The sequence below is a fragment of the Peromyscus californicus genome, unplaced genomic scaffold (genome assembly GCF_007827085.1).
Source record: "Peromyscus californicus insignis strain IS unplaced genomic scaffold, ASM782708v3 Scaffold_5__1_contigs__length_169319896, whole genome shotgun sequence".
Classification (NCBI taxonomy): domain Eukaryota; kingdom Metazoa; phylum Chordata; class Mammalia; order Rodentia; family Cricetidae; genus Peromyscus; species Peromyscus californicus.
The window spans coordinates 2,149,520-2,163,729 of NW_026294573.1; the positions used below are offsets into that span (position 1 = coordinate 2,149,520).

The window sequence follows — 14,210 nt, forward strand, 5'->3', positions numbered from 1 at the left end:
ACCCCACCAGCGCCTCACTCTCATTGCAGATGATCCCCGTCCAGCCCTCTGGGCAGTCACAGCCATCCAGGCCCGGGAAGCATGTCCCTCCGTTCCTGCAGTCATCACAGGTCAGGCTGCAGTCATGGCCAAAGGAGTGGTCCAGGCAGACTGAGGGAAGATGGGGAGAGAGACTTCAGAGCTAGATCCCCTAGCCTCAGGCCCTTGGACCAAAGAAGAGAGGACAAGGGACATCTTAGCCTCTAAGTTCCAAGGTGAGATATGGGAACCCCACCCTAGGAGCCGGGGGCCAGTTCAGCCCTGAATGGGCTGTACAAACTGTGAGGTGTGGACCCTCCTTGGGCCTCCCCGAATCGTAGGGCAGCACGGCCCAGGACTGCAAGCTGCCATGCCCCAGGGTTGAAGAAGCCAAGCTCGTGCCTCACCAAACTTCTCAGTGAGCGTGTGCTCTCCCCGCAACTCTGCCGCCGCCGCCTCCTCAGCCCCATAGTCATCCTGGAAGAGTTGTGAAAGCTCATCCCTCAGCACTGCGACGTGGGGCAGGGGCCGCACAAAGGGCAGCTGGCCATCCAGGTCCACCACGGACTCTTCTAGGGCTGGGGAAGGACACACAGGCCTCTCAGCCTTTGCTGCCCACGTATTCTACTCAACACCACCACCGCCTTAGGTCTCGGCTCTTCTCTCACCACATCAGTACAGGAACTGGACGCCCTAGGCCCCCTGTAACACTGTGCCCTACCCAATGGATCACTTACCCGACCGACCTCCTTCCCTCAGCCTGCTGGCCCCACCCCTACCGCAGGAAACAGGACCACGTGGGGCCCACAGAGGTGACGGTAAGCCAGCTAGCATGCCAGACATGTGAACTACCGGGATCAGACACCCAGAAGGCAGTGCCTAGGGGAGGCTCACGGGTGCAGCCCCTCCGGTCCTCGTCCAACCGGAATCCAGCCTCACAGAAGCACTGGAAGGAGCCAGCCAGATTAGAGCAGTGATGCTCGCAGCCGCTGTGACCAGAGGCACACTCGTCAACATCTGCAGACAAACAGGGCTGCTGGGGTCGTGCTCCCACGGTCAGCCTGGAGACCCCTGCCTACCTGGCTGTACAAAGTCAAGTGCTCATCCCCCTAAGCAGCTGGTAACCTCACCACCACCCCCAGCCATGGTGCCTGCTCCAGAAGTCTTTCCACGCAAGAATGAAGGGACAGTGGGCATCTGCGAGGGGAGTCATTTAAGGAACAGGCAGGAGCATGTCCCCAGCCCTATGAGGGGAGCCAGTGACTACAGGCCAGAGGGCAGGAGGGATGGAGGTGCAATGGTCTGTGTGTGATTTAACAAGTACATGACTGTATACAAGTGCATGCTTCTGGCTACCTGTGAGACTGGCTAGCTACATGTACAACTTGTGTGTGGTGTGCAAGAGATCATAGGCAAGTTTGTGTGGTCAGGATGGATTGTATGGGTGTGCATGAGCACACAGCAGGCACTTAATCAGCGTCCACAAGCAGAGCAGGAAGCAGGCCAACTGCATGCCCACCTCCATGCTGACCCTGATATTTCTCCCCTCATCACCCAGCTACTACTGAGTAGCATGTGCTCACCCTCACAACCACAGCCGTCAGTGTTGAGCCGGTAGCCAGCATAGCAGCTGCACTCATACCCACCAGGGGTGTTGGCACACACCTGCTGGCAGCATGGAGAGTTGGCACAGTCGTCAATGTCTGTGGGGTATATACAGGAGCCTGTTGTCACCATGGACACACATATATCCTCCCACAATCCCACAGCAACAAGCCATGCAACCCTGTGTACATGCCTATACACAATCCTACCTGACCACATGTGAACCTGCACACAATCACTTGTATACTACACACAATCATGCATACAGCCACAGAGTCTCACATACCTGGAAGAAATCACGCACATCTGCAGTTATTCACTCCTGCCCAAACTCACATTCTCACATACCTGTATTCAATTGTATATACCCACAACCACACACATGAACAGTTACATGGACATGATCTCTCTCTCTCTCTCACACATACACACACACACACACACACACACACACACACACACACACAGAGAGAGAGAGAGAGAGAGAGAGAGAGAGAGAGAGAGAGAGAGAGAGAGAGAGAGAGAGAGAGAGAGCGCGCACATGCACACCCAATGGCTATAAGGGGCAGGCAGGGGAGAGCCCAGCAGGTCAAGGCAAGCGCTCAGAATTGAGTTGAACTGCTGACTCTCATCAGCTCTCCTGCAGCTCCTGCTGAGCCCAGGGAGTCAGAGCAGCAGAGAGAGAAAACTTCCCAGTCGCAGCACCAAACAAACAAGCCCAAAACTGGGTGTAGCAGCGAGTCCTGGGGCTGCAGGGGCAGGGCACCCTGGAAGGACTAGCTCGCACCAATGCAGGTCTTCTGGTCTTCATCCAGCTCGTAACCATGAGGGCAGGTGCACAGGGGTCCGGTGCTAGTGTGACTGCAGCCATGTGAGCAGCCGCCATTGCCAGCCTCGCAGCTGTTCACAATCTCCATCTCAATTCCTGGGATGACATCAGACAGCCGGGATGTGGGACAAGGGTCAGCCCTCCCTAACCAGCCCCTGGGCACCCACACCCAGAGCTGCCCAACGGAAACTGACTTTAGGGTCTTGGGGCACCACATTAGCACCCCAAGTCCCCCCAGTCCACTGCTCACTGACTGCTTACGGTAGCACTGCCGGCCATCAGCACCCAGCTCATAGCCTGCGTGGCACACGCATTTAAAGGATCCCTGAGTGTTGAGGCAGCCGTGAGCACACTGGGCCAGCCCCACGGCACATTCATCCACATCTGAAAGGGAGAGACAGAGAAAGGGTTTTTAGAGGCTCTCAGCAGTGGGAAAAGCGGTGGTGGCCCCACATCCCTGGGCACGTTAGCGGCTTCATAGCTTGGACAGCTTGGTGTAGATCATGCTGCCCAACACCTGCCAGGCACACCCTGACAGATTCCTGGGGATGGAGTTCACACAAATTGTGTCTCATGTTGAGCCCAGAGGGGGTCTTCTCTGTTGTACCAGTAATGACTTCCTAGTGCCGATGGGTATGTAGCTATCCACGTTCCCTATCCTGCAGACACCTGGGCATCTGGCATGACATCTTGGGAGGCCACTGCCTCTCTGACAGCCCTAGGAGAACTGCACTCACTGTGAAGTCACTGGGCAAGGGGCAGACTTCCCCCAAGGCTGCTCATCCCAGACCTACTATCTACAGAGAAGTCGGGACAGCACACAGCTAGGGATATAGTGAGCACAGACCTGGCCTCGCTGTACAACAGCAACCAGCAGGATGAAGGAAGGGATTCTGGGAACCAATGCCAAACTGTAGCCTATAATTAATGATGCATTTGACAACACTTGCCCTGAGTAAGCCCAGCACTGATTCACTGGGACACTTCCTGGGGTTTATCTGTGGTCCCTTGTCCCCTCCCTTGCTCTCCTCTCCTGGGTCCTAAGGATCAGGTACTAGGTGGGCACTACAGGATATGTGTTTAAAACAGAAACCTGAGTTCCCTCCCTTCTGCAGAAACATGACTGGGTTGCAGACTGCTCCTTGGGTCTGTTCCCCCCTATAACCCCCATCAGGGAGAGGAGACTGAGTGGCACCCTAGATCACCCAAAGACCCACCCAGAAGGGTGCCTCAGGGATGCTGGGCTAGGCAAAGCATCCTACCTTCACAGGCCTTGCGGTCTGCAGCAAGCTGGTAACCTGTGTGGCAGCCACAGTGGGCAAGGCCTCGGAGCTCCTGGCATACGTGCATGCAGCCACCATTGCCATCTGCACACGGGCTTCTCCCTGCACACCAGAGCCAGAGGGGTGGAGGCAAAGAGAAGAGATGGGGAAGGGGGACTGACAGATGCAGGATGCCTCCTCAGTACAGGAACCCCTCTCTGCTCCAGCCTGTGCCGTGGTCCCCCCCCCACTTGTGGGTAGCTCTGAGTTCCCCCAAGAAGACTCCATTGCCAAGGCCAAGCTCTTGAGGCTCAATCAAAACACCAGAGTCAGTACCCCACCAATACCCATGACTTGTGAGTGTCACGGTTCTCAAGGAACGTGGACTATGGCAGAAAGCAAGGCCTCGCCAGGAAGGAGGTGGCCAGCCCAGGTCAGCTCTGGCTGTGAACCTTGCCTGCTCCTCCCAGAGTTCTTGCTTTGAGATAAGGTGTTGAAACTGACACCAGGGCTAGAAGCCCCAAATCCTTCTCCCCAGTCCTCTGACCCAAGGACCCCATGTGATCATCCGACCCTATGATCCTCCAGGGCCTTGTGCTCCTCCTCCACCCTGTGAGTCCCTCAGCCTTGTGAAACTCACCTGTGTATCCCTCAGCCCTATGACCCCGAGTTCCATAACAACACCCCTGGCTCTGTAACCCGTTCAGCCCTGTGTCCCCCCCAACCCTAAGATCCCATACCTCTCCACCCACATGGCTGGCCTGGGCCCCTTCATATCTACACTTACTTCCTACTCTGCTGGGAGTCTCAGCACCTGCTCTGTCCCATTTCCACATCTGGAGGAGGGGCTCTGATCCTGCCCCACACACTCCTTTAGCAAAGTCCTTTTCTCATATGCAAGCAGCCCAAAGTCCTACACACTGACCTGGCTACCTCCTCTGCCCAAACCTCAGATGGATACCTAGGGATGAGGGGTACTGTCTCCATCCTGAACTTCCTGCCCTGAGGACATGCCATCCAACAGTGCTCACCATTCCTGCACCTCAGGTCCACAACAGACCAGGCCTCTCTCCCTCCCACCACCAGGTTATCACTGCACTAGGCTCTTCCCTGGGTCCTGCCCCGCCCCCCAACACATGTGCACACGCACGAGCACGCGCACACAGCTCCACAATACTTACGCACACAGCGCCTGCCATCCTCCTGCAGCTGGTACTGGGGCCGGCACTGACAGCGGTGCTGTGTCACTGTGAGCTGGACACACTGATGCTGGCAGCCACCATTTCCCAGAGTGCAAGAGCTGATGGCTAAGGACATGAAGAGCTTCGATCAGGCCAAGAAGGCAGAGTCTCAATATCACTTGAGAAGGACTGATAATGATGGCTTCCCACATGAACCCTCACCACCCAGGGGCTGGATACAAGGCAGATCAGTCCACCTCGACACAAGTCCAGCATCCCCCCAGCACAAGACATACAACACCGGGAGGCTGTTGAGAAGCAGCTGGCTCATTCCCTGACAGCAGGCTAGGAGGCATGGTGAGATCCACCCTACCACCATGGTCCTCAGGCCAGGACAGAAGGGCAGGTATGGAGCCTCTATGAATGGCCACCTCAGCCCAAAGGCCTGGCTACCAGTTCCTGAGGCAAATCAGAGCAAATTCTTTCTACCCCAGGACAGGCCACACCTCACACCCTATCAGAGTGTCCACTCTTCCCAGCAGCCATCGGTCATCAGAGAGACCATATCCCAAAGGGCAGTACCCTGTCCTTTCTGGTTGAACTGCTACAGGGCATGGAAGAGAGATTCTGCCTGGCCTGGTAGTGCCTGCGTACTCTATGGAAGAAATCAGTTGTACCCCCCAGCTGGCCTGTGGAGACGGGGAAGATGCTTTTCATGGCAAGGCAGTCAGGATGGACACTGAGCTTCACTAGCAATAGCAGCCAGCTCCTGGCATGGATTTGGTTACAATCGAGTCTCTGGCAATGGCCTTGTGGTTAAAGGAAGTTAGCCCTGAGCTCTGGAGGGAAGCCACAAGAATGCTGCCCCTGGCCGGGGAGGTAAGGCTGTCTGCCTGCAAGCCTGTGCTCAGAGCTGTGTCAGCAAACCTAAGAGTCATTACTAAAGCACTCTGGGGGCCAGGCTGTACCCTAAGATGCTGCCTGGATATGGGAACACTGTCAACTTTAAGCAGTACTGTCTGTGGCTCAGTTTGGAGAAGTCGTTAATTACTGCCTGGGAATGGGGGATTGGTACCACCGAGGACGGCACTGCAAGGCCTGGGTGCTGGCAGCGGCATGGGTCTTGTGAGCTGCCTCAGGGCTCTCAGAAGGCTGGGCTTCCTTCAAAGCAAGCTTGCTTAAAGGCCACATTGCTCATGAAACAGGTCTCTTCTCACATGAAGCACAGCCAGAAGAGCACGTGAAAGCCCCCTTCTCTGGGGCAAAGCCAGCCGTGGGGAGGCAGTGACCAAACTCCTGGCCACCCAGGGCCCCCAGCATTATGCATCAAGGGAGAAGCCATAGCAATTTCCTACAGAACTGAGGAAAGCCTGCCAACCTGAAGCCTTCCCCAGCTCTGCTCTGACCCCTACATTGGATGGAAGCCATGCTGATCCCAGGCCTGGCTGGTCTCACCTGAGTCAGCTGTTCAGACACCAGCTCTCCCTCCAGAGGCATCTGGGCGCCCATGCACATGGCCTCAGCTGGCCCCACATTCCTGGGGGCTCTGTTTACTTGTGCTCACCACACCAACTGCATCCCTACTCAGGACATGTAATAGAAACCAGAAGTCCATTCTGGCAGGACCAGGCAGGCACAGAGGGGCACGATGTCTCGGTACCTCGGCAGGAAGCACCACCAACCAGGAGGGAAGGTATTTCATTTCTAATCTGGTCATGGGCAAAGCAGCCCATGAATGAGTCCACCATGGGCTGGCATTAAAGACCTGCAATTTCAGTGCAGCCTCACACCCTCAGAATCATCCCTGTCCTCTGATCCACAGAACTGTGACTTCACAGATGCTCCCAAGCTGTGCACACCAGGGAGACAGGCCAGCATCACCCAGCACATCCTTTGTGGATTCCTGGAAATCTGAGCCAGACAGATTGTCTTTTCTCTGTGCTGGGCTGCACAGCTCCAGGAATGGCCAGGGTCTGTGTGCCTGGGCCTCAGGGCTGGTGGAGACATCTCCAGGCCCCTCAAGTTACTGAGGCCCAGCTGCAGGACACTCGCTCTGGGGACTTCTGCCAGGGCCAAGGCCAGAAGCTCACATCTGGTTATGGTTCTAGAAATCAGGCCCGAGGTCAGATATGACTAAAGCTGAGTGACCTTTGGAGCAGAGGTCAGGGACTGGCCTCCCTGCAGGCAGTACATACTCACAAGCAAGAGCCTCAGCCAGGGTGGTGACACACTTGGAATCACAGTTCTGGGGATAAAGGCAGGAGGGTTAGGAACACCAGGCCAGCCTAGGCAACAGGGCTGGATAGGTCTGGCTCCACAACACACCCCATTTTCCACTTCACCCCAACTCAGCAGGGATCTGTGATCCATGTACAATCCTGCAGGACCCAATAGTCCTGCTCCCTAGCCCATCCTACAATTTCCAAGGTCTCACGTAGGTCTCCGCCCACTTCCAGATCAGACACAAGTGACTATAGTTGGGTGACACTCTATATTAGAGTCTTCATGTATGTGTGTGTCCCTGCACCCTTCCCCTACTCACAAGCCGAAGCCCTCTGATATGAAAATGTTCAGACTTTCTGCTTTAACTAAGGTCAGGAGTGGTCACACAGAGGGGCTCTGATTTCATCAGGGACCAGAAAGGCTGGCACTTTGCTTTTGGACTTACAGCTATGTGAAAAATAAAACCCTGTTGCTTAAGCCCATGTGGTGTTTTGTCAGGGCAGCCAGCACTGACCAATTGGCAAATCCAAGAGTTTGGAATTCCAACCTAGCTGGGCTGTGACTCCACTCACAACCAGCAGGAGTCACACTACTCAGGGTGGGGTGTGAGATGCAAAGCTCAGAGGAAGGAGCAGGTTTTGTGGAGGAAGAGCCTGGACCTCATAGAAAATACATTTCCTACAAGACAGAGGGCTACTTGTGCCAACCTGTACAACATTCTTGGATGGATGACACCCCCAAAAGGGCACTAGCCCGGTCTCAGAAGGCAGCACCTGTATTATAGGAACACTTAGGTCCTAAGCCATGGCCTCAGAGCCTGGGAGCATGAGTGTCATGCAGTTGGCAGCATGTGGAGTGGGGGGATGGGACGGGCACACTGGGTCTTGGGGTGGCTCTAGGCTCCAGCCTCCAGCCCCTGAACTCATCAGCACGGACTATACAAGAACCAGGTCTGCCTACCATCAGTCAAGCCACGTCCATCAGCTGCTTTCATGCAGCCCTCAGACCAGCTCGGTGGTTTGAGGCTAGCTGGAGGGTGGTGTCACAGGGTTATCGCTGTTGTCCTTAAACTGATGTGGCTTCTGGGTGCTGAGAGCCCCCACCATGTATGGTCAGTGGCCAGAGCAGTCTGTCCTGTCCTAGGAAGCTCTTAGATGGGGCAGGAGCAGATGGCAGCACAGAGGGACTCATCACACCATGCATACATGCATACATACATGCATACATACATACATACATACCGGCAACGTCTGGGCTCACAGCTCACATCTTTCACACCACACCCTCAACCCTGGGCAGGTTTCTACTGCCAAGCCTTAGTGCCCAGCTGCATCCTCACAAGAACTGCCCAGCTTCCTTCCTCCAGAGCATACGTCCTGTAAGGAGGATTACCCCACCACAGAGCCAATGTTGGGCCTTGGTGACACTGCAGCCGACCCAGGGACAGCAGGACCGGCCCCTCCCACCCTCCCCACCCCCACTTCAGGCCGGCATTGCCACACTCACCAACCCTGCCCCTGTGGCATGCCATCTCCCTGCATGCCCAGTGCGACTGCCTAACTGTTCCCGCTGGGTTCTGTACCCAGCTCAGGGCTTGTGCCCTCTTCCCTGGAAACTCTGGGTTGGGACGAGACACCTAGTATGGCCTGCTGAACATCAGTACCCTTGTTTCATCTCAGCCTGCTCCCCCAAGGCCAAGCAGAAGCAGTCCCTGCCCCGTGAAGAGCCCAGGGTGGGGTCGTGAGACAGAGAAAGAGACTGACCACAGCAGCTGCTCTCTTCCCACCTCTCCCACTGGCTCCACTCAGGCCAGGCTTCCTCGGGCTTCTCAAGGCTGGGAAGCTGACCCCTTGTGCAACTGTAACCCCTGCCAGGTTTGGGAAGGACTGGGAAACATGGGCAGAGCTGCATCTGCGGCTCCATGGGGATGAGTTTTGCAGAAGAGCCTCTCAGTCTGCACATTTGAGCTGCCTGTGGCTTCGGCCCCAGACCCAGGATGCTGCCAGCAGCAGCCTCCAGGTCCCAAACAACCTTCCTTGAGGCATCTTCTTCAGGAAGGAGCCTTGGGGGCAGACTGGGGCTTGTAAAGCCCTTTACTGTCCTGATGCCTGGGGAGAGAAGGTTCTGCCAAGGCCACAGATACACACAGGCAGGGACAGGCCAAGAGCAGGGCTGGGTAGCCTTCCTCTAGTTATGTGCACACCAGGATCCATGTGACTCTGCAGTGGGATCACCACCGGCGTGTGTTGGCAGCAGAGCCATCTCCAAGGGTGTCCATCCTGAGCCAACAGGTGTGAGATGAAGAGAGAAGAGGCCACCTGTGCCCCGGGGCTAAGCCAGTGACAACCACAGTCCCTCAGACTGGCTCCACTTGTCCTTCAACCCAGAGGACACAAGGAAACAGCCATATACAAGGCCAGGGCCTAGGTCATACTAAAAGCTACTGGATAGGCATATGCTACTGAGAGCACCCCAGCCACAGGGAGGGGGAGGGCTCCCCTTGCAGTGTTATGACACCCTGGGGCTATTCCACTCTGGAGCTCTGCAAAATGTCACGGGAAAGTAGGAATGACAGTCCTGGACCCTCAGCCAAACCACCATCCTGGGCAGGCCCTACTTTCCATGGCCAGGGAAAGAAGGAACTGGACCTGGCCCAAGCACAGAAAGCTAGAATGGCCTCAGGCCTGGCTGCACCCCTCCCCCAAGCCCTCCCCAAGTCATCACCCCAGAAATGAGACAGAGGACAGAGCACCCCAGGAGTACATCCCAAGCCATGGGTGGGGCCCCTCTGTTCCTGTTGGAGTGGTAGCCAGGACAGGAGACATGTTCTTACTATAGTGGGTTAACGGCAAAGTCCTTCTTAAAATATACATTTTTAAGAGCAGGGGAAGGCTCAGTGGTTAAAAGCACTGACTGCTCTTACAGAGGACCTGGATTTGGTTCCCAGCATCCAAACAGCAGTGCACAACCATCTGTTAACTCCAGGTCCAGGGGATCCAACCCCCTCTTCTGGCTTTGACAGGCACCAGACACACGCATAGTGCACACACATACATACAGGCAAACAAATACTCATACACATAATAAAAACAAAATTTAAAAAGAGAATGGAAATGGAACTCTTTCTGTGTTTTATTACTATGCTTAGACCATTTGGAGCAGGGTGTGGTGGCACATGCCTATAATCCTGATGCTTGGGAGGCGAAAGCTTGAGGAACAGAAGTTTAGTGCAGCTTTGGCTACACAGTAAGTTCAAGACAGTCTTTGCTACATGAGACCTTGGGAGAGAAGGGAGAGAGAGAGAGAGAGAGAGAGAGAGAGAGAGAGAGAGAGAGAGAGAGAGAGAGAGAGAGAATATGAATATACCAGTGGCAGAACTTACACATTCCCTATCCTGGTCTACTTGACCTTGGAGGTGAGTATGTGGCATGGCCTGTGTTGGATCCTCCATAGAGTCCGGGAGAGGGAGAGAGAGAGAGAATCTGATCACTGCTCTGCATGTCCGACCAATGTCCAGCAAGACAACTCTCAAGTGGGAGGGGTCAGAAACCCTGAGAACCCACCCACTTACAGTGTTGCGGGGACAGCCACCGGAGCAATGCAGACAATTCACAATAAACACATGCCATGAGTCCATCCTTCTGGGGCCCCACAAGTGCAGAATCTAGCATGTCTGTCTCCAGCATAGCAATGGGTAGTGTGGGCCCAGGACCAGGGCAGGGTAAAGGGATATCCCTCCTGAGCTTCCTGAGGCCAGCAGCTTAAGGCTCCTCTGAGCAGTACCACCGGCCACTCTGGGTCTAAGAAGCATCCCTACTGTCTGACTGTTAATGGTACATCCCGTCCTGGCCCTCTATCATTGCAGAGCATCTCAGTGAGGGCCACTATCAATGGAGACAGTGAGAAGAAACACAAGGGAACGAGTGTCCTAGTCCTGAAGCCAACAGGGAGCCCGCAGCAGGGGTCACCCCTCACACCAATCTCCAGCGTCACCTTTCTTTAAAGAGCATCCTGCCTGACAAGGGTGCCCAAGACTAAAGAGCCCAAGCCACAGACTCCCAGAAAGGCCAGCAGGCAGTCGCTGGGCTCCGCTATCACAGCTACCCTGGAACACATGGCAACATTCCTGCATCTGCTTCTACTTCTCACTCGGGCAGCTGCCGGGCTCCTGCAGCAGAGCGGACAAAGGCTGGAACATGTGTGTACGGGGTGCAACCCCCCCAGGGCTGGCACATTGCCAGCCATATAGCAGCCAAAGCCAGGCTGCTCAGAACTGGCCCAAGCTGTCTGGATCTCCAAAGTAGAAAGTAGGGGTACCTTCCCCCAAGAACAACATAGAAGCAGAGTTGGGATCAACAGAGTCTCCAGGGTGCACTATGAAGTGGACGGCTGCTAACTGTTCTTACCAGCTTCCTCTGCCTGACCCTGGATGTCTCTTTAGCTGAGCTGCCAGAGGCTCTGTGTTCTCAGGAGACCACTAAACCCTTCCCTCATAGCAGAAATCCTACAGACAGCCAGGGGCCAGGGGCCCGCTTTCTGATTCTCCCTTGCCGTTCTTGCAGCTCACATCCTCAGGCTTCCAGAGAAGCCCTGTTCTGCAGACCAAGAAATGCTTTCTGTTGACAGGGCCAAGGCTCAGCCTGCCTCCCTACCACCCAAGAGCAGCCCGAGGAGTCTCCCACCCCATGTCTTGGTGGCAGCCCAGCTAGGCCTGGGTCCCTGTTGATTGATCAACCACTGCAGATGGTCTCAGTCTCTCAATAAGACTCAGCAGAGTTGCAGAGCATACACAGGCTGGGGACACAGGGACCTGCATGAGCAGAGACCTGGAATGCACTTTTTTACCCATCCAAACCTCAGCCTCCTTACCTGAGCGGGGAGGGAGCAGTACCACCCTGCAGGGTGTGTTCAGGACTCCCAGGCAGCCATACTCCACGGGAAGAAGCTGCTGAGTGCATAGTCCAATGCCAGCCCACTCAGGCTCCCCTCAGCCCCTTCCCAGCCCTGAGTACACTCTGGAGAGTGAGGGTCATCAGAGGCTCAGAGCCCAAAGCAGGGGCCACTTACCTAGGCAGGTCCTGCCGTCTGTGTGGAGCCGGAAGCCAGGTTTGCACTCACAGAGGTAAGAGCCAGGGGTATTCACACACCTATGCTGGCAACCACCATTGTGTGCACGACACTCGTCCACATCTAGGTAGAGAGAGTGGAGTTACTGCCTAGGCACACACCAGGCCAGGCCCATTGCACTAAACAGATGGAAGCATAAACCCAAGACCTTGTCAGACCACATCTATTTCCCACACAACCCCAGACAGAGGCAGTGCCCATCCTCCATGGCTGGCATGCCCTAATGGGAAGAGCTACCAAATGGAAATTCAGCATGGGCCATTGTCTCTTCCTATCAGGTGCACATGACCCCAAGGGTAGGACCAGCCCAGGAGTCCAGAAGGAGACAATGAGGGCTCTCAAGGGGAGATTCAGGGTGAAGGATGGACTCAAGGCATGGACAGTGGTACCCCCCTCTCTCTCTGTTCACACAGCGTCTCCTTTCTCTTTCTCGGTGCTTCCTAAGACCTGTCTTCTGCGAGTGTGACCCTCATTCCATGATGCCCCCTTCCAGGAGGTTTTCTGGAATTTGTATGGTGAGTGCCACCAGGTACCTTGGGGCAACAATGGGGATGTGGTGAAGAGCCAATTGGCTGGCTGGCAAGGGGCTCACCTGGAGCCACAAGAGGGTGCCCTGCTCTGTGTACCTGTCACAAGAGGCAGGGAAACAAAGCCACAAGCTCCTGCTTCTGTTCCACAAAGCCACTGTCACATGAGTCCTTGGCTTGAAAACGAAGGCTTGATGGTGCTAATGAGGACTCAAAATACTTCGAGAGACAGAAGAGCCAGGGCATGATAAGGGTTTCAGGCCCCACGTTAGAAGAGTTAGGGTGACAACATCCATTTCATGGGGTCCAGAGAGGAGTGGCTCCTGATTTCAAATCCCTAGATGGTCACAGAAGCACACACAGCTCAGCTGACATACGTGCCAGGGACCTTCTCAGCCAGCGGGTCTGTAAAACCCTATCTAGACAGTCTGGGCATTCCTGGGCACCACTCCTGACCCCCAACACTGTGGTTAAGGTGAACAAGCTATAAGAGCAATGGACTCTCAGCCATTCTCAGAACCCTGCAAAGGGATCTCAGTTCTCCCAGGCCAGTCAGAGGGGAACGGACAGTCTGCACAGTTGCATGCTCCTCAGAAGCCTGGGAGCCCTGCTGACCACAGACTCTCAAGCAGAAAGCAGTCTGTGAAGGAACTCTGGGCACAAGGTAGTCGTTTCTCAATAGGACCCCTCCGCTAGCCCTCCATACACAGGTGTGACAGCATGGGTCTCCCTGATCACGCATACCTCCCAGTTCTCCACAGTCATTTTAGACAGGGACAGTTACTCTAGCCTCCCTCTGTGTGCAACCAACTCCCTACAAGGGTCCCAGATCACTCCTATGAGACATCAGGCAGGGATAGGGGCTTTATCACTGTTCCAAGTGCCTTTTAGGAGGGACTAGCATAATAACTCCAGCTTCAATGTCTTCCTACCTTTGAGGTGCTTCCTGGAAATGGAGGACCTACTACCGTGGGAGTAACAGTTTATAATGGAGCATGGGCTGAATCAGCTCTCAGCACCCCCAGCACTGCCATCCTCTAGAACCCAAATCTAGACACAGCGGGTCCATCGCAGACTGAAGGGTTTTTCCCCAACACATCCCTTCAGCCCTGGCAGCCAAGCTTCTTCTGAACCGAGAGAAACCCCTTTTACAGAAATAACTGACATTCTGAAAGCAGGGCAGGACCCTGCTTGCTTCATCCCAAAGTGGGCCACCGGGCGGCAGCACAGAGCAGTTCTCAAACAGTTTGGAGGGCCTCTGAGGTGCTGAACCCACAAGTAGAGCTTTAGCTATGACCTGAGGAGCCACAGGCTCAACAGTCCTTAAAGTTAGCATGGCAGGCTAGATAATGTCCCTAAAGATGCTCACATCCCCATTCTCATGACACCATTCAGCAAAATGGAAACTGAAGACAGGACTGCGCAGAGGCCGCTGACT

The 14,210-nt window shown here is 55.1% G+C and overlaps 1 protein-coding gene across 2 annotated transcripts in view; it reads right to left on the reverse strand.

Annotated features, from left to right (window-relative positions):
* Positions 1-14,210, reverse strand: part of Megf6 (multiple EGF like domains 6) — a 99,924-nt gene that overhangs the window by 17,775 nt on the left and 67,939 nt on the right. For both annotated transcript variants that reach the window (XM_052718157.1, XM_052718156.1), the window contains 9 exons: positions 12,186-12,308; positions 4,896-5,021; positions 3,715-3,837; positions 2,714-2,836; positions 2,411-2,548; positions 1,602-1,721; positions 913-1,035; positions 426-596; positions 19-150 (listed from right to left, as the gene is read on the reverse strand). In XM_052718157.1, coding sequence (XP_052574117.1) covers positions 19-150; positions 426-596; positions 913-1,035; positions 1,602-1,721; positions 2,411-2,548; positions 2,714-2,836; positions 3,715-3,837; positions 4,896-5,021; positions 12,186-12,308 — 1,179 coding nt within the window. The remainder of the gene's footprint in view (positions 1-18; positions 151-425; positions 597-912; positions 1,036-1,601; positions 1,722-2,410; positions 2,549-2,713; positions 2,837-3,714; positions 3,838-4,895; positions 5,022-12,185; positions 12,309-14,210) is intronic.